Source organism: Diadema antillarum, unplaced genomic scaffold (genome assembly GCF_040938485.1).
Source record: "Diadema antillarum isolate AM-2024a unplaced genomic scaffold, OU_Dant_1.0 seq00000472_RagTag, whole genome shotgun sequence".
Lineage (NCBI taxonomy): Eukaryota > Metazoa > Echinodermata > Echinoidea > Diadematoida > Diadematidae > Diadema > Diadema antillarum.
In genome coordinates this window covers 13156-33521 of record NW_027271440.1, presented here as the reverse complement: position 1 = coordinate 33521, position 20366 = coordinate 13156, and the positions used below count along the sequence as shown (strand labels likewise).

At 42.7% G+C, this 20366-nt stretch overlaps 1 protein-coding gene across 1 annotated transcript in view; it reads left to right on the top strand.

The window, feature by feature from the left end:
* The window catches only part of LOC139733350 (uncharacterized), a 50215-nt gene that overhangs the window by 24734 nt on the left and 5115 nt on the right, over window positions 1-20366 (top strand). The window contains exons 10-22 of the mRNA XM_071644186.1: window positions 647-781; window positions 2323-2442; window positions 5290-5752; window positions 6138-6268; window positions 6421-6526; window positions 7173-9968; window positions 10284-10486; window positions 11034-11202; window positions 12121-12266; window positions 12824-13088; window positions 13838-14086; window positions 14671-14990; window positions 15988-17454. Of these exons, the coding sequence (XP_071500287.1) occupies window positions 647-781; window positions 2323-2442; window positions 5290-5752; window positions 6138-6268; window positions 6421-6526; window positions 7173-9968; window positions 10284-10486; window positions 11034-11202; window positions 12121-12266; window positions 12824-13088; window positions 13838-14086; window positions 14671-14990; window positions 15988-17454 (6570 nt within the window). The remainder of the gene's footprint in view (window positions 1-646; window positions 782-2322; window positions 2443-5289; window positions 5753-6137; window positions 6269-6420; window positions 6527-7172; window positions 9969-10283; window positions 10487-11033; window positions 11203-12120; window positions 12267-12823; window positions 13089-13837; window positions 14087-14670; window positions 14991-15987; window positions 17455-20366) is intronic.

The window sequence follows — 20366 nt, the reverse complement described above, 5'->3', positions numbered from 1 at the left end:
TTGGATGTCTCTGATGCAAATTGCAGGAAGCAATATTATCCAGTTATTGAAAGATGCATAATAGCATTGATACACTCAAAGGCATCTTAACCCATTGAGGACGAGTCCCGAGTATACTCGGGCAGGTGTCTATGGGAAATGCGTGTTGTAGCAAAATCAAACCATCCTCAACGGGTTAAAGGCCCTGTTTACCTTTGGGAGCAGTGATTTAAAAGTGTTCAAGATATCACTTTTGATGCATATGTGTAAAGCAGTGGTATCACAAACATCCTACCATATAATGTTTGTGCAGTAAAGCGTAAAATATAAGGAGATATCACTATTTTTCTCATTAAACCATAACTGTAGATGGTTTAGTCTGGAAACATTTCTATTATGACTATTGTTCACATTTTGTATATCTAACAATACTTAAAATCGATTACACTGATTCAAATTTTTACATTGGTTGTTTCTATCCCTAACTCACATTTTAGAACTGTTTTGAAGCACTAATGCTGGGGTTTTGATTCATCTGCAAATGGTAAATCATGCCTTTAATAGATGATATTGTTCTCAGTTTGTATAATGGTAAGTAACGTATCCAGCTAGGATAAGATTGAGTGTGTCTCATGCATGGATTGTAATGTCTCTTTGAATATTCTAGACTAGTGATGGCTTTCCCCCTGGCCAGCCAAGGGCTGCTTGGGATGCCAGTGAGAGGGAGGGAGGACCACCTCCCCCTATGGCCAGGGGTCCGGGCCCACACCATGGCAGAGGGCCTCCCAACATTGACCCACCGGTAAGTAGGTGCCCATCATTGGGTGGGGCATGGTGGACTGGGATAGACTGTGTGTGAACACTAACTTGAATGAAGATGTGACTCGCTGTTTGTGTGTTTGTGTGTACGGTTTGTTGAGATGTCAACATGTTTCTTAACTGGTCCATATGAAATTGGGCTGCTGTACAAGACTATTATGTCCATTACTGCAGGGAAAAGGTGCTAGCACCAGTGTGACTCTCATTTGGGTTTGAAGGTCATGTGAAATTAACATAATAAATTCTGTCATTGCATCTTATTATTTGTAGCTCATAATTTTGGTACTTTTTCCCCCATAATATTTCATCATTCATGCAATATTAATTGCTCTGTGTACTATCTGAAGCATAATCAGGACAAACACCATGCTTCACTGTTATACTCTGATTTGAAAACTCTGTCATTTGATGTATTTTTTCATCAACATGAGGATAATTTCTTTACCTTCTCAGAGGTCCTGTGAAAGGTTCATACCAAAATAAATGTACTTGTAGATTTGTAAACCACTTGTATGATTTTCACAAGATGCTTTAATAATTGACAGATTATGCAGTGAGGTTACACTTTCTGATTTGCGTGTGACCACCAAAATGTTTCAAATTAATTGATACACGTATACAATTTGATTTGCAGTAATACCAAAAAGAAGTCGTATGTAATAGGCCAAAGCATGATTGATTTTGTCTAATATATAACATCTAACTGGAATGTTAATTTGTACATCTGTTTCCTATGCTGGCATTGGACAGATCACATGTTTTCATTCTTATTTTATGATGGTTTAGTACAAATTATTTCTATGGACTGTGATATGCCTTTACAGAGGGACATGTTGGCTGTTTTATGATAGCTCTTAATTATCCAACAGAAAGGAGCCTCCAGAAAGTACTCCACATTTTCTTCTGATAACCTTTATGTATTATCATGAAAGTCAATACTTGGGAAAGTAGGATTGCACACTTTCATATCATATCATATATCACTGGTTTTTATTTTGCTCTTAAAATAGTCATTGCTTCTGCAAAATATATCAAAGCTGCCATTGTTTGTCTCATAATTTTCTGTGGGTTAAAAAAATGTTAACCGCTCATTTTGATGCATCATACAGATCCATTGAGTTGGATACCAAACAGGCATCTGTGCTATTGTCCAGATTTAGTTCCCCTGGAAATTCATATCGTTGGTTATGGAACATCGTCACATCATTTTGTAATAGCAAGGAACCAATCAGTAGACAGACCTTATCATGATGACATTCTGTTGATTAAGAGCTGGTCAGACAAGCTTGAGGGTTATCTGAAAGAAGCCAGCTGATCATATGAATCCTCTTCCACATAAAATATGAGTACTTGACAAGATCAGGTATAGTGTGCAAAGAAAGCAAGGATGGGGCTACCTATTAAATAGACTGTCTTCACTAAGGAAGGATGACTTTCCTCCAGAGAAAGAAGGGAGAGAGGGTACTCCAACCATTTGTTTCCCCCTCACAATGTGACGTGCCTTCCTGACTTGACTCTAAACAGGATTGGAATCGAGGCTCACATGAGCACAGAGGGCCACACCAGCCCCCATCACATGGGCATTTCGGTCGCAGGCCGCCCCAATTTCAAAGGCCACCTCCCCACCATCCACATGGCAGTAAGGTAGACCAAATAACTTGTTGCTCAGCCTCTTCAACCCCCCAACTTCACCCCTCCCCAGTTGTTGTGTTCCTAGTGTGTCCCAGTGTTTAACCCAATATTGTTGTGCATGCACTGAGGGCCTATCTATGTTACTTTTCCAAGTTAATGAATTAAAGCTTTGTTGCAGTTCCGGTTGATTGCTGCCATTTTCCTGAGATATTTCTTCAATTCCTGCTTGTAGTGTGTTGCATTTATCCTATTGCCAGTTTAAAGTGCAAACCCGCTGAATTTGGCCTATGTTTACTCCTGTACATGCGCCTTCAGTATTTCGTACTGCCTTCATTTGACTTTCAATTTTGTCTCCAAAACCCAGCTTGTTCATTTCCTTTTGTTAAGTGCATACTCATTTGGTTTTTATGACATTATAGTAGACAGATGTTCATTTGCATGATTAAAACCTAAATTTGATTGTTCTGTGTAGTGGTGACATAATTATCGTGATGTAATAGCAAAGTGAGACATAAGGTGGTGTGAAGACTGTCAAACAGGGCAGTTTAAGACTGAACACATTTCATTGTACAATCTAAATCTTATCTGTATATCATTCTGTTGTGTTCATCAAGGGGGGGGGGGAGAAAAGTAGATGCAGAACAAAAAGGCCTTGTGGGTCCTTCACAGCCTGCAAAAGATAACAATATTGGACTTGCTAGGAAAACTGAAAAGATTAGCATGCACTAATGAGCTCAATCTTCAAACTTGATGTTATTTATGAATTTATACGTATTGTAATATCTTGATTAAGTGATATTCCTGTTCCCATGTTGGTCTGCTTGCAGCTATTTGTTAATTTGCAGTGTTAAATTGGCACTTTTCCCTGTTACAATGTGTATGCATGCAACTTACTAATCTCACTGTTGCAGACAAACGTACCATGGGAATTTGACTGTTTTTAATAGTAACTTTACATTTATAAGCTTTGTGTTCATGCTGCTTTCTTACTATATATTCCATCACTTTTTTCCTCAGTTGTGTGTTCCCCTAAAGTAGATTGTGAAATGCAGTTTCCATGTTAACTGGCCTTCTAGTTTAACAAAACAATTTATTATTAACTGGAAAATTCCCGTAATATGTAGACCACCTCAACATGTTGAAGTAAAGATAGTGTAAATTTTGCTCCAACCCAATACAGGAGTAGGGCTTTGATGAATCGGCTGCATAACTTCATTGCATTAGAGCCACTCCTCCCCCCCCCCCCCCCCCCATAAAATGAAGAAAACTTAAAAATAAAAGCTATTGAGAAAGTTACAGTAATTTGATATTCTTCAGTACAAAGATATAAATGTTTCATTCTTTGCCTGATATGTGAAAGAGAGCAAAGGAAAGAAATCTGATTAGAGCAAATGAAAAAAATTGATGAAACTATACAAATTCGCCTTTCAGAAAATGACTCTAATCATCATACTTTCCAAGGAAACTAAGAAAGGGAAACTATCAGGCATGCATTCAGTATGCTGGTCTGACGATATAAGTAGATACTCCCAGACACATGGCTGAAGCCGTATACAATGTAACTGATAAATATATGCCATGTTCATAGTTCAGTAACCTTTTGTTTCTCCTGGGTACTCCCAGTGCCACCCTGAAACTATGTCACTCACCCTTTCTTTTTCAATCGACCACTTTTCGCAAACTGATGATTACAATCCAGTTTGAAATGTTGGATTTACTTCAAACAGAAAACTTTGTGATTACGAGATTACCTGATGAAATACATAACCTGTGATTACTATCTCATTAGGGTGCATTCAAGCGCAATCCTGAAGCGTACTGTACCGCGCCATACTTGCGCCAGAGGAGCTCTCGAACTCTGCTTAAGTGTGCCGTCCCGTACTTAGCAAGCCAAAAGTGGACCACTTCCCAATGTGCTCCAAAATCATACCATATCTGCACCAGAAGTTGGCATGGGCAGAACACTCATAACATGTACATACATCATATTGCAAAGGGTTTGTTCCTTTGTTCGGGACATCTGTAAGTAGCTTAGTTGCGCCAGGTTGCTGTTGCTACAAAATGTGTGACCCCCTCTAACTAAATAACTCATGAGGTACGCTTTCTCCACAGAGCGTTTGAACGCTCCAAATCTGGCACAGTATGTTACGGATCGGTTTGCTTTGATTTACTTCTGAGTGCTCAAATGCGGCGCTTGTGACCAGGGACCCAAGATGGGACAGAACTGTGAATCTTCCTGTAGAGTCATGGATGGTTATAGACGAGATTCCCATGACGTCAAGCCATGACTCGACTTGCTTAAGGGCAAAAATTACGTATGGGGGGCCCCATATGGGTGGGCAAGTGCGTAAGCGTATATCCCATGTCCCATCATTGCGTGGGATTTTATGAGGCCGGTCAGGCAGGCGGGTATGCAGTATGCGTACCGCGCCCTAGAGCTATGCACGTAATACACACAGGATTTGGTTTTATCCCTCAGGCAATACTTTTTTTAATGTCAATGAACCTCGTCTATTGCAGAACTGCGAAGAGTATCTGATTTTCCACAAGGCTCCAAAATTGCTGATATTTATTTGTTCTGTTCTGAAAGTAAAAGCATCCCTGACGTAGAAGTCATATTTGCTGATGACATTCATGTAAGACACAATTATCCCAGTGGATTTGGATGTGGAGACGTTGGCAGCCCCGTCATTGCCATGAATAGGCCTGTCAATTGTGTATTGCATGGAAATCAGAAAGAGAGAGAGAGTGGGAAGGAGAGAGATGAAGGGGGATAGATTTAAAAAAAAAGGAAGAGAAAACAAGTATGTGCTTGTCTTTTGACAGTTTTTATATGTGTATCCCATGGTTACTCTGCAGGGTCACTCAAGGCAAGCAGTGGATGAAGATGATGACCGATGGCACCACCAGAGGCAGAAGCAGTCTAATGACATGCTGTCAAACATCGAGAGAGCTCGTCAACGCCGAATGGAGGAGGAGAGACGGGAGGAGGAACGCCAGAAGGCTGGAGCGGCAGAAAAACTCCGACAGCTCGATGAGCGAACTGCCCGCGAGCAGAAGGCGCGCGACATAGAGCCTCCAGCGCACCGCGAAATTCAGAAGCGGGACTCCGGCCATGAAATCCACAAGGAGCGGGAACGGGAGAGGGATCTGGAGTTTCGGGACAGAGACCGCAACAGAGAAAGGCTTCGTGATCGGGATTATGACCCAGAGAGAGATCGCAGTGAGATGCCGTACTCCCTGGAGGGAATGATCGGCAAGAGGCAGAGAACAGAGAGTGGGAGCAGTGACGGCTCAAGGCAGGGGCGTGACCGCAGAGATGGTACGTACTGCTGCTTTTGGCTTGACATTTTCTATTTGGGGCAAAGTACATTGATTGTCAATGGAACATGTAACACTTCATTTCATTTGTAGGAAAATTAGAGAGGTCAGTGTTATGTAAATTTGGGGCAGCATGGAAGTGGAATCTACTTCTTGTCTTGCAGATTTGGTCAAGGGAAAGCCCTAGAAAGGTGAGGTTAGAAGTTTGATGCTGTCCTGCAAGTTAAAACTGCTTGGATACTCAGATCTAATCAGAGGCATGATCATTGGTTTTTGAAGGAAAGGTGATACCACCCTGATGAATGGTCACTACTTTATCATTGTCATCATGTTGCGTTCTCTAACTCGGGTAACATGACTTCATTTAATGTTTCTACCCTGTCCAGGTGGTAATTTTCAAAGGCAACCTCCACGCAACCTTCCCCCGAGGTTCTTAAAGCAGCAGCAGCAGCAACAACAACAGCATCAGGAGCAACATGGCCACCAGCCCAGGCGACAGCCTTCCTTTCCCCCACAGGTAGGTCCTATGTCCCATTGCCTTCAGGCACAGGCAGCAGTAAGGATAAACATTATTTTCCAATTCATGTAGAGTGGAGTATAAAATGTTTTAAAATCTGCCTTGTGATAAGACTCTTAACCTGCTGTTCATGTATTTTTATGTAATTTCAGGACCAATCATGGCATGGAGGACGAGGAAGTTGGAGTGGTAATGGCCCTACCACGCCCACAACACCACCCTTTGGACAGGATCCAAGACAGTTTAATGCTCCTTCAAGTGAGTCTTTTTAGCATGCAAGGAACACGGCTGAATTTAAGTTCTGAGTGATATTGGAATTAAGCAACAGAATCTGCTGAAATCTGGCATGTCCACAGAGTAAATCAAACTTTGATGGTGAATGTCATGAATCATGTGATGCCAAAATTGTTGCACATAGTGAAATATCCAGTATGACACTTAGCAGTCTATTGTGATTGGAGAAAATCTATATCAGCCTTTTGTCAGATTAGCAAAGTATGAATGTGAAGCCCAGTAATCAAATGTCCTGATAGGTAGAATGGTGAGAAAGTGATCACTAGACTCAGAAGGAAGAAAAAATGGAGAGCTCAGTGTTGAAACATTTAATGTCACAGAGTTTCAGTCTCCCATAGCAAATAATGGTTAAACTATTTGCTGAGAGATGGATTAAAATGACCATATCCTGCTCTGTGATGATACCTTGTTATTCCTTATCTTAGAATATAGCAATTCCTCTGTTAATAAGCATAATTTCTTGACTTCCTCCTTGATGCTTGATGCTTGAATGTAAGAAGTGGTCTCTGTCTCACTTTTTTTTTCCAGTATCTTGACCTATTTGAGATCATGACTGCCTAAATTGACTGGCTAAGTGTCAAATTTCTCTTCATCTCATTATCTGTGATAGGAGTCCACATTCAGAGGCGGAGGGAAAATTCTGAAACCAGCTCCGACGGCCATGATAGAATGAACTACAGCTCTGAGCCAAGGGATGTGAGAGATTCCAGCCGAGAGGGAGACATACCTTCAGGCAATGCAGCCGTTCCTACCAGGGGAGAGATGGAGGAGAGAAGTAGAGGTGGGGAAAGAGGCTTTCGTGGCCCCAGAGGTCCCTATGATGCCCCACCCAAAGAAATCCCAAGGCGACAGGATTCTCAAAAGGAGCTAGATAGTCACCGGAACCAGGAGACCAGACAGGACTACGGGCCAGAACATCGGCAAGAACACAGACCAGAACTCCGCCAGGATTATCGGCAGGAATACAGGATGGAGCAAAGGCAGGATGCTGGACAGGAAACACTTCCGGACCGTCACCAAGAGGCCAGATCAGATACAAGACCAGATGCCAGACCAGATGGAAGACCAGAAGCCAAACCGGATGGACGGTTAGATGCCAGACCAGATGGACGGTTAGAAACCAGACCAGAACCCAGACAAGACCATCGGCAAGAGAATTGGCAGCCAGAACACTGGCAGGGGGAGCGGCCTCCTCGTGACAGATACCACAGCCAGAACGAAGAAAATGGTGTGGACACAAGGCAAAGTGCACCAGAGAAGAGCAGCACTGGTCCAAACGTGGAACTGAAGGAACCAGAGGTGAAGGCCCCAACCCAGGTCCAGGAGAAGAAGGAACCTGTGGAAGCCAAGGGTACCCCACAGGGGGAGAAAGAAAAGAAGAGTAGTGTTCCTCCTCCAATCAATAAAGATGTTGTTGAGCAACCTAAGAGTGGGAAAGTGGGATCTGCTGGAGGGGTTGAAAAGGAGAGGCGACCCCAGAGGGACTCCAAGTCAGTACCAAGTAGCTTGGTTGATATGAAAAGTGGAAATAGAGATAAGTATGATCGCAGCGAGAAGGCTGATCGCTACGATAGGGGCAAGAGACGAGATAGTGATAAAGCAGACATTCATAGCAAGGATGACAAGAACATTAGAAGAGGAAGCCAGGAGCAAACTGGACCAAAGGATGCTAGCACTAAGCCAAGTGATGGCAAGGACGGAAAGAAAATGGATTCTCAGGGGCCAGAGCCAAGCCGAGCCTGGAAAGGATCAGATGCTAGTCAGCGATTGAAGCTCAAGGAGCCACCTAAAGCAGATGAGACTCGTAATGTTCAGCAGCAGTCGGAGGTCAAGGAAACTAAAACGGAAGATAAGCAAGCACCACCTGTAAATATTTCAAAGACCAAGGTGACGGAGGATGAAAACAAGCAAGCAATGGAAGCCAAGCCTCAAAAAGAGCCCAAAGACTCTAATCAAAATGATAAAGCTGAAAGAAAAGAAAAAGTTGAGGTGAAGGGAAATGGTGCAAGATCAAAAGATGCTCCATCTGATAAGCCCAAGGGAGAATCCAGAAATACACATGAAAGGTTTTCACGCGATAAGAAGGATGAGAGGAGGGATGATCGAAGAGATGACAGGAAAGACGAACGTGATGGTCGAGAAAGAAGAGATGAAAAGGATGTCCGCGAAAGAGGCAAGATGGGTGGCCGTTCCAGAGGTTCAGATGTAAATAGGAGGAGAGACGATAGAGGCCCACCAAGTAGACGGGATAGAGGGCGCTATGACTCCGCCCCAAGAGGGCGTGGTGGATTCAAGCCATACAGTGGTGGCTTCAGAGGCAGAGGGAGAGGACGAGGAGAAAGGTATGACAGCGGTAGACAGGGTTACCGGAGACCACCGAGAGATGAGGAAGAGGAAGAATGGGATGTCAGCTCTGGGGATGAGAGTGTTGAGAGACAGTCAGACAGGAAAGACGTCCCCAAGGCAGCAAAGCCTGTAGAAGCTAGTGGAGTGGCAGAAGGAAATGGTCACAAAGCACAGCAGGAAGAAAAAATTACTACTGAAGGAGAAAAGCCAAAGGAAGCGGAAGTGAAAGAAGATCCGAAGGAGATGGAGAGAGAAGATCCAGAGAGGAGTAAGCTGGAGAGGAGGAACATGCCCCGAGGGGAACCCTCCAGGAGAGGAAGAGGTAGCAGCAGCAGTGGTATGAGAGGCGGAGGACGAGGGGGAAGAGGGGGCTCCTCTCGTGGAAGGGGTCGTGAGTCTTACAGCAGAGATGAGCGGGAGGACCGAAGACCCCCCAGTAACAGGGATGGATCTCAGCGTCATGACAGGGGCCCCAGAGGCGAGCTGGACGGAGCAGACTCCCGGGAGTTTAGGGGGAGAGGCAGGGAGGAGGATGGTAGGAGCCGATTAAACAAACGGGAGGCACAGGGGAGGGGTGGCTACAAGCGACCGAGACCGGAAAGACCACCCAGGTTCCAGAAGACCCCCCATGGGCGTGGTAGGGTGAGGACACCACGTGGTGAACACGGGCCAGAGAATCCTGGAAGCCGGAGTAAAGATTCGAATGAAAAGAACCCTGGAAGCAGTGGAGCTAGTGCTGACGGTTTGCTGAAGGGAGCAGCAAGGCCTCCCCTTCCAAGACAAAACTCTTCTGACCTCAACAATGACGAGTGGGAGACAGCCTCTGAGAGCAGCAACTTCAATGATCACAAACCAAGGGAGAAAGACATGCCACAAGATGCTCCCAAGCCTGGCAGTGACAAAGCTGGCAAGGAACCTTCTGCCAGTAACCCTCGCAGCAATGGCAATCCTGAAGGACGTACCCGCAACGACAGGAGGGAAAATAGCCGTAAATCCTCATCTAACCACAGGCAAGGAGGAGAGAAATCTGGCAACCGTGATTCTTATAGATCTGATTATGGTGAGTGTTGTCGGAAATAGTGTACATATCTCTTTTTATTTCACCAAAAAATGATTCTCCCAATAATGATATAAGCTATGTAAACATTCCATGTTTTGTATATTTCTTCTCTAGGAATAGTTTAATGAGATGAGGATTCTCGAGGCTTCCGAAGTCATAGTTGAATATTATGTTGATGGTTAAGTTCTTTAAGATGAATGACTGCACAAAACTGAATGTTCCAAAGAATAAAGTAGGGGTGTGCTTTGTTTCCTATAAATTACAATATCAGACCAGTCTATCATTGGCCAGGTGTCTTGCAATTGTTGTTTTCAGATCGGAGAGACAAAGGCATTCGTAGCAGCCGTGAAAACCGTGGACCAAGCTCAAGAGGTGGCAGAGGCCGGGGAGAAAGGAAGTCTGACGGTGGACCAGTGGGGAAGCGCAGTGGAGGACCACGCGGGGGAGCGGAACAGACTCAAAACCATGATGTCTTCACTGTGAATAAGATAGTCCTGAATGACCAACGGCAAGTCACGGTAAGTTGCTCAGAAGATGGCATCTCTTTAGGTTCTCCGAATCATTTGGATCATGATTTCATGGGACATGATATGTCTGTAATATGCATGGAAAGTATTCTTGTTTCGGTGCTTCGTCTTTCTCTTGTACCTCATCATTGTATTTTGTATCAGGAACACAAGTTAAAATGAATAAAGTTCACAAACAAAATTGATTTTAAAAAATCTTGAAATCTTGAAGGTTGTCTGTGTGGATAAGAACTCGATAATCTCGATATCAGTAATGTGTGGTAACTGTATCATCTTCTTTTCATGCTCCACTCAGTGTCTGCACGTAATTACCAATTCCTTATATTTTGCTCCAACATTGAAATGTCTTGAGAGCTCCTTGTTCAGTTCTTGGATGCAGTCAGCCATATACAACTGCGTGGAAGTATCTCTCCTTCAGCTTTTTCGCAGTGGGATGGGTAGCTTGTGCTTTATAGGGGCTATTCTAAAGCTTATTCGACTGCATGGAGCCTGTGGGATTGATCCATGTGATGTGACAATTTGGCTGTTCCCACTGTAGGATGCCCTGGCTGCATGCCACAATCGAAGTAAGAAGCAGCCCACACTGGGGAAGCCCCTAGACTCGGCCACACCCGTCACACTTCCTATGAAGGAGAAGGAAAAGCCAAGGACAGCCATTGAGAAGAATTTCAATACATTCGCCACGTATGACATCAACAATAGCTACGGTAAGCAGACTTTATTCACAAAGAACTCCCTCCATTTGTAAAAGCATAGAAAAGAACAGAAAAATTGAACATGCAAATATTTCATTACATCTTGATATGTGCAATCATTTGTGGTGTCCTTCTGCCATTGTCATTTGATCTTTTATTGTGAGATATCAAAGGCATACATTGCCATAGACTTCTGTAGTTATAGAGAATGATCATATGTTTTGTGCTCTTAGTATGTTGATATTTTATCTAGCTTCCCTCAAAATTGCTGTTCAGAAATTCTTGTTATGACGGGTCTCACAGTTTGCAGCGGAACACCCACAATTTAGTGCACTGTCAACTAGGATGTCTGAAGAATTGTGGTGTTGAAGCTTGTAACACGTTGAACATGAAAAAGAATATTCCAGATACGAATCCAGTGAATTGACTTCCTTGTCGTTGCCCCTTGTCAAAAGTAAACACTGACTATGAGCTGATGTATGGAAAGGACTAGCTAGTGGGAATGCCTAACAGTGGATGATGCCACCATCTTCTGAGTAAAATTTCAGTTTATATTTGAACAGAGTTGTAGGTGAAATGCTGCTGCTTCTTGAAACTTGAGCTTATATATGCAGGTTCTCATATCTACCAAGCTTATTAGTTGGGAGTCATGTCACATCCGATGAACTTTTAAAAAAAAAAAAAAAAATCACTCCTTTCAATTTTCACACTTTCGAAGCCCTTTCCAAATGTCTTGTGCAAATTGGCAGATTTTCAAACTGAATATCAAAATGTGAATGTTGGTGAAGTACAATATTTTCACCATGTAAAGCGTCACATTCAGCTGAGTCTAGGTCATTTAGGCTGCTTTTCACCCACCACCACGTGCATGATGAAATGCTGTGCAGTAAAGGTTGATGTCATAAATGTTATGTATTTGCTCCCATACAGGTGTCGTTGTTGTGGATGATGTGCCGGAAGTCATCGTTGAGGATCCTGAAGAGCTGATGACACCAGATGCAGGCTTTCAGCCCGTCCTGTCCAAGAAGCAGAAGGCAGCAGAGTCTGAACGCAAGAAGATGGAAACACTCTCTGAGGTGGGTGATTCATTCATTCATACCAGTGTTGAGCTACCAGCATTATTGATTGTCACAGAAGTTTTTATTGTTGTTAGGTGTGGCAGGAATAAAACACAAAGCAGGAATGAAACACAACTCGAGAAAAACTGCTTTAATTACGTAGGACTTTTTTTTCCAATGTTACCTTGTGTGAATCCTTCCTTGCTCTGCATCCTATTTTTCTCTTTGTTGTCTCCACCCTCAGAATTTGATTTAATGTGGGTTAGACGAGTTCTTGCGTCAAGACATTTTGTATGTGCATTACTAAAAATGATAATTATTTTGTATGATGTAATTATGGTTTGAAAATTTGTCATTGTAAATAATTCTAAAAAGTCAAGAGTAGTTACATTGATATGAGAAAGTGCTTTCTGCACTGAGGACAGTTTTTGCAGACAAGATTGATCATTGTGATAGTTTCGAATTGAATTTTTGTCATTTGATCTGGGTTTATTTGTTAATCACACATATGGGAGCTGCTCTCTGTTTTAAGTGCACCACCCTTGATACTCACCATAAATGCATTCTTTTTACAGCTGGGTAAGAAGCCCAAGTTAGGCACGCCCATGAAGCAGCGCACCAACATGAAGCTTCCTCCCCGCCTCCGTGGCCAGGCTGCCTCCAAGGACAGCGCCAAGGAACCTGCCTCCGCCTCCCCCATCGGGTCTGGTCTGCGCACAAATACCCTGAACAAGGCGCCAGGAACAAAGCCAATCAACATCAACACAGAGAACATCGCTCCTCTTATGGGGACACCAACACCAGGCGTTTCCATGGCAACCACAGCTGCCATGAGAAAGGGTAAGTCCTCTTTCAGAAGCATGTTATTTGTAACTGCCTGTGTTATTGCTGGGAAACCTTTTTAGCAGTGTACATGTGCCTCAACAATACACTCTTGTCACGTTATTGTGATGCAGATAATGTAGGTGCTGCGTTATAACAAGACTGATTACATAACACGACTACGTAAAAATTGTTGTCATGATTTTTGTACTGCCGTTATCTGGATAGTAGCATCAGAATAATATGGACATCTTCTGAGGTACACATACATATTCAAAGAGGTGTAGATAAGTCTGAGAAATCTACAATAGCATTTCTGGCAACATTGATCCAACAAGCTAGTGGTTTTGGAGATCCTTAATGACCAACATAGATTAGTCACTTATTGACCAACATAGATTAGTCACACCCACATATACACCTGAAAGCATAAGGTGCAGGGCGCTTTTTGATTTCCTGCAAAAGCGCCCTGCACCTTATGCTGCTGGGTGTATATGCGTGTGTGACTAATCTATGTTGGTCATAAGTGACTAATCTATTTTGGTCAAGAAGAATCCCCCAAACCATTAGCTTGGTGGATCAATATTGCTGGAAATGTTATTTTCGATTTAGTGCTTGGGAAAGTTGTGGATTACTTGTCTCACTTCTGTGTGCCTATTGTACTCTGGCTGACCACAAAATGCAGAAGAAGATAGGGATGTTAGTGCTTAGTAATTACAGTAGTTAACATTTAAATTTTGGGACCCCTGATTTGTATTTTTGTGCAGTTGGAGCAGCATCTGTCCCTCCGCCGCCGCCAACAAGCAATGCCTGGGAGAAGCCACCCTTGCTATCTGCCTCCCAGACCCAGCCATCAGCCGTGACCACCAGTATGGCGTCCGTGGCCATGCCAACGTCCAAGCCAGCTGGTACCGAGGGCAAGCCCGAGTCCACTAGTGACCAGCATGACAGTGGCGTGGAGCTGAACAGTGACCACCATGCCTCCAATCCCCCTTCACAGAGGAGCTCCCCTAATGGTCAGTTTTCTATAATCTCTTCCTCTGATTTTTTTGACCTTTCCCATGTCCCTTTGTGTTACAGTTTGATATTGCAGCCTTTTACCAATTGCCAAGTTTCAGCATTTGACCATGCCATGTGCATAACTGTAATACATGTGCTGTAAATGCTGACATTTGGAGGTTAATTTTCAACTAGGTATTCTTGGCAGATAGCTTTTAGTCATCCATATAATGGTAGGTGGGTGCTATAGATCTGTTAATGCCATGGCAAGTTCACCTGTATCAGGATCAAACTTAGTGTTTGGTGTCATCAATCACATCCTGTATTTGTAATGGAAACTTAAAAAAAAAAATGATCTTGTGGTCTTCTGTCCTCACAATGTCATTTCCAGAAATCTAATAACTACTTGACCATGTAACCAAATTTTGATATGAAACTTGTTGACAGTGCTACATGATATATTTCATTGTTATAGTGGTGGTCAAGAGTTGCATGCAAAAATAAATTTAACATGTTCTTGTTCATTTCTTGTAAGATGCTGTCACATCACCAAACTGCTCATTGATTTTAATTTGATTTCTTATTCATGGCATCACAACAGGTGAAGGCAAGGCAGAAAACCGAATGGTGTCGGAGTACATGAATGCTGTCAGCCAGCCCAGCAAACATGCAACATCGATGGCTGCTCCTCTCACCTCTCAACCGGACTGGTCATCGGACATGAAGGCCACGTCCGTACGTCTGCCTTCGGTTGGGCTGCAGAGTGTGGCAGAGGTGGCAGTGTCCAGCAACGGTCAGAGCTACATGAATGTGGGAGGCATGGAAGCAGACGGACTGCTTGGCCGGATGGACCAGGCAGCGGCGAAGGATGATGAGGCAAACATGAGGAATCTTGGAGTGGACATGACACAGTCTGCAGGGGTCAGTATCATTTGATATCGCCGCGCTGTCTATCAACATTGATTACAAGTGCTGTAAAAGAGACTAGAATCTATATTTTCGGTATCTATATTTCGGAATCTATATTTTCGGTATATAAAACAAATAATAACTGCTTGACATTCGGGTCACAGTTAAAATTATGGGCCCTCGGTGATGTGAAAACCATAACCATGCCCTCAGCTTCGCTTCGGGCATAGTTACGGTTTTCACATCACCTTGGGCCCATAATTTTGACTGTGCCCTCATAAGCAGTCATTATTTGTATAATGTTGCCTTTTTGTTAAAATTTTGGCAAAATTTGTTATAGTATGTGGTCTACATGAATATATATTTCATTCAAGCCCTGTCAACAGCCAGTCAAATTCTGGAATTATCTTCAGTGACATGATATCGCTGCTAGCAATATTAGTATTTCCATATGACCAGTCACTGACGAGTATGCTGTGTATTTTTATAGACCATTTGTTATCTTTACATATTGCACATTTATACATCATGTCATATAAAAGAGGTCAGATGCAATCAACTTCTCAATGTCTCTGCCTCAGATTCAACCTCTTTCATTCAACTGTCATGCACATACATCATGGTACCATCTCTCTTATTTCTTTCTTCAACTATGTCATGCAGTGTTTTCATTTTATGTTTTCACTTCCATGTGGCAAAATAGGCCACTTGGACTACATGTACGTAAAATGGCTGAATCATGATCAATTTAGTTTTTAAAGCTCATTGAAAAGAAATTCTGCGGAGACTTCATGCAGTTTTACAGGGTCAAAATTTGAAATCTCCATCCTCAAGATAATGCCTTTTTTTGTGACACTGCTAATTTATTACTTCAGGAAAAAGGGGAAGGAAAGAGAGCTAATGCTTATTCAGGTACACTGACATATTTGTCAAAAGCTGAGTTTGCTCTTGTTTGTTGTCATTCTTCATCGCAAAGAACCCTAAGCATGATGTACTTTTTATCCATCAGGTAATTGGAACCAGTGCACCTCTTGGTCAGAGCACTCACCCCCACGGCACGCCCAGTAGACACTCTGGACAGACAGGCATGATGCAGTCCCCTAACCTCCAGACTGACCAGAAGTGGAGCAATGTCCAGTCACCAACGTCCACTGCTGCAACCGATGAGCTGACCATCAGGATTGAAAGTGCCAAAAATTTCTGGGATCAAGAGGAGAGTGCCCCGCCCACCCAACCCAGCCTCAGTGAGAGCAACCGATCATCACAAGCTCTCAACTCCATGACAACTGTCTCATCTGGGGAGCAGCAGCAGCAGCATGTGCAGCAGGTGGATACCAGCAGGGAGGCCACAGCCAGGGGGGACCTAGCCGGCTCCCATCTGGGTCATGCAGGCAACAGCATGCTGCCTGTCAGTGGAGCGTCTGGCATCACATTTGGGAGCTTCCCATCAAGTGATGTGGATCTCGTTGAGAATGACGTCCCGACGTCAGCTTCCTTCACCTCCCTGAATGTCAATGCGAGTTTGAGCACCGACGAAATGGAAGCCAGTGTTCCGAGCAGCAGGGGCTTTGCCCAGTTTTCCACGGCGAATGTCCCAGCGGAATCACCGCCGGAAGTCCTAGCCTCCACTGTGTACAGCAGCAAAGGCCTGTCGTTGTACAACATGCCTGCAGTTACCTCAGACAGCTCTTTCCCAACAGCCACCTTGCTGCAATCATCCATGGTCAGTCACACAGGCTATGAAAACAAGCACATCGGTGGAGATCAGCAACGCCTGCATCAGCAGCAACAACATCAGACCTATCAGCAGTCTGTGGTTTTGGCACAACCCTTTGGCATGAGTAGCTCATTGGGCAGTGGTCTGGCTGGTGGAGCGACGGCGCTTCCTGGCAGTAGTCTCGGTGGCAGCATTGGCGGTAGCTCGCAGTCGCTGCTCTCGCAAGGTGCATCGGGCCAGTACTCATTCCAGGGTCATGACACGTCCCGCCTCATCCCGGGCACCCCTGCATTCCTCACTCCAGCGTCATTCCAAGGCACAGTGATCCAGCCACAGTCTGGGAGCCTCCAGTTTGGGCTAAACCAGAACACGGCTCTGGCTCCATCGTCTCCTGCCCCTGGTGCACCCCAGCAGCAGACTCACCAGTCCTACCCTCAGGCAGCTGCCACAGGATTTGTCCCCACCCAGGGTCAGCCAGCACCCCCTTCAGGCCTGCAGGCTGGCTTTGCTCCCATGCTGTCTGTCAGCCTCTCCCAACCTCCTGTCCAGTCCCAGACCTTCATCAGTCTCAGCTCTCCATCCTTCACCAGGGCCAGCCACGATCACGGCTTGTCATCCGGCCACACGTCATCGGTCATCATGAAGCCCCAGACAACGTTTGGTGGGAGTCTGACCGGTCTCACCAAGACAGTGGCTAGTGTTCCCTTTGGATCTGTGTCGACTGTCCCTGCAGTCCAGCCATCACACATGTATGGCCAGGTGAGAACTCAAAAACTCTTTCTCAGTATGTGAAGTAGGAAACAAGTTGAGTTCTTTAGACAATTCTGCAGCTACAATGTATGAACAATTTTATGACAAGAAGATTGAGCAGATTGCAGATTAACCCTTGTATGATAATCATTGCTAGACTGGAAATTGTAAATGCTCTTTACTGTTTGTTCGCCTTCTTTGATGCTTACAGAAAAAAAACAAACTTATATAGCAGTAATATATATATATATTTTTTTTTATGGTTGTTGAATCTGTTCAACGCGCCTAGATTTTGCTATCACAATTTTTGATGATCTTGTTTGTTGACTTTCAAAATACTGACTTATATATGCTGCATATGATGTGGATGTAATGATTTGCCATTAGGCAAAAATCCCCCAAAGGTCAAATGCTGCTACACACTGACTAAAAAATACCATTTCTGGTCGTAACTTCAACTTATGACACCATTTGTGATATAATGTGGCTGGAAAGATTGAAGTATGTGGATAGTTGTTTCTAAAACGTGACTGCTGACATAAAATGATAAAAGGTCACATGTCAGGTTCATATCAGCCTGGATTTTTGAATGATGAAATGATTTGGTGGGGAAAAAATATGAATATAATGGTGATAAAGATATGTAGTCAAGGGCAAAGGTCATGATGGTAAAATATGATTTTTCAGCCACAATTTGTTTGTTAAATTCCAAAAAGAATAATATGGTTAGGAAGAGATAAATGAATACAGATTAACCCTAACTAGGCCGGGCTATTTAGGTAGTTGATAGACCCGGCAGGGGTGGGGGGGGGGGGGGGGGGGGGGGGGGGGGGGGGCTCCCAGGCCCCCCTCCAGATCTCGGCCGTCGACTGCGCGATCGCGACGAAAATTGGCACACACATTGCCTATGATGTAACCTAAAATATCATGAAGTTAATTTTTCATTTATGCTGAATTATGCTAATTTATGCATAATGATGCATGAAATCAGACTATTTGGTATAAATCACAAAATAAAGCTCAAAACAGGCACATTTTTTGTGTAAATATTCTTTTTAGTGTCCTTAGCAAATGTAATGAAAAAAAATTGTGATATCAGAAAAAATTCTTAAGTATTTTATTGTTTTTTTTAAATTTCTTATGTATTTCCTTGTTTTTCGACTTTATGTTTTCATTGTTTTTTCGATGAAATTTGTTCGCGACATCGCTCCAAACAAGAAAATATGTTATTCATTGATTTTAATCAATAAAACACCAAAATAATTATGCTTTTATGAAATTTGCCTGCAAGCACAGTTTCATTGAAATTGTACACGAATTCATGTTTTTGAGCAATTTTTGGTCTGACATGCATGTACGTATTTATGTGTAACTTCGGAACCGCGCGCCCGGGCGTCGCAAATTTGGTGTCAAAAGATGTGCGAGACTCGAAAGAAAAAAGTCATGAAACGTCGCGGCGAAAGCTTTTTGCGATTGCGATACATCGCGCGGAACGTCGAGGGGGGGGGGAAATGCTTTTTTTGTTGTTTGTTGTAGCTGAGTGTTCAAATTTTCATTTCATGTAAAGAACGAGTCAAAATTTTGCATTAAACTGCGCATAAATTAGCATTCAAATTAGGGGTGTCGAATTACATTGAAATGACTAATATATTGGAAAAATTCATAAAAAAAAAGGAGAATGTTTTTTTCATCTGATATTGCTGTTAGATATTCCTGATACATGTAAATATCCCTTTCATTCACCACCAGCACATAGCCATGACATATCACAAAAAATGAATGAATTTCATATTTTCACTTCTCGGAATGGATGATCAATTTTGTAGGCATTACTTTGAATTCAAATAAAACCACTTTTACATATTTTATCATATTTCACTTTTGCCAAAGAGTGAAGAGGCAAAAATTTCAGGAATAGGTAACACACATATAGTGGCCATTATTACAAATTTTTATGAAATTAGGGCTGGTACTTTGGAAGATATTATATTTTTCATCAAAAAATTATCTGTACAGTTTGACCTTGAATGTGCGCACAGTGTTTGGATCAATTCTCATATTTGTAAACACAGATAGAAGAATGAATGTGAGATTTATGATGACCTGAGTTGATATCCAAGCTGTGACAGTCAAAAAATGACATATTAAGCCAAAATACTATGTTTTTGCTTATGATATCTTTAGAACTTGAACAAGCATTGAAATATGAACACTGAACACTTATCATATGACCTTCATGCAGTATAACATGGGCGTATATCGCACTTTTTTATGCTCAGCAATTTGTAAAAATATAAAAAAATAAGTTCCTATTGCTCAAGTTTGCTAAAATTTTCACACAATAGATTTCTGCATATGTACAATTCGTGGTTAAAAAAACAAGGATATTCAATAAGGGGAAAAAGTCTTTAAAGTAGTCAAATTAGGATATACCTCACTGAAAAATACTGAAAAACGGCTGCACTTATTTTACTCAGCATTTGAAAATGGCTCAAAACTCAAAACTGGCTTAACATTTATTGGCAAACAGCACACCATATTGTAGTGTGTCTTCAGAAAAGCAGAAAAATAAGCTGTTTCTCCATGTATAGCTGTACAGCATGGGTTAAAAGGTCACAATGTCACAAAAATAAGCCAGCATTACACTCCTACCAGGATGGGACTTCAGACCTTATAACTTTCTCCAGCTGAAAGAACCACTGTTTTTTATTGCATGCAAGCAATGCCAGGAAAAAATCCATTAATTTGATACCAAACACATGGGGGTAGACTTAAAATATGGACCTCAAATCTTGATTTTACGTAAGTTGTAAAACGCTTTTTTTGACGCATTACGTGGGTTTTGGGGGACTTTTTGGTAATTAACCTTTAATAATTAACAGTAAATGAGAAGAAATTAGCTATTTTCTTACCACATGTGA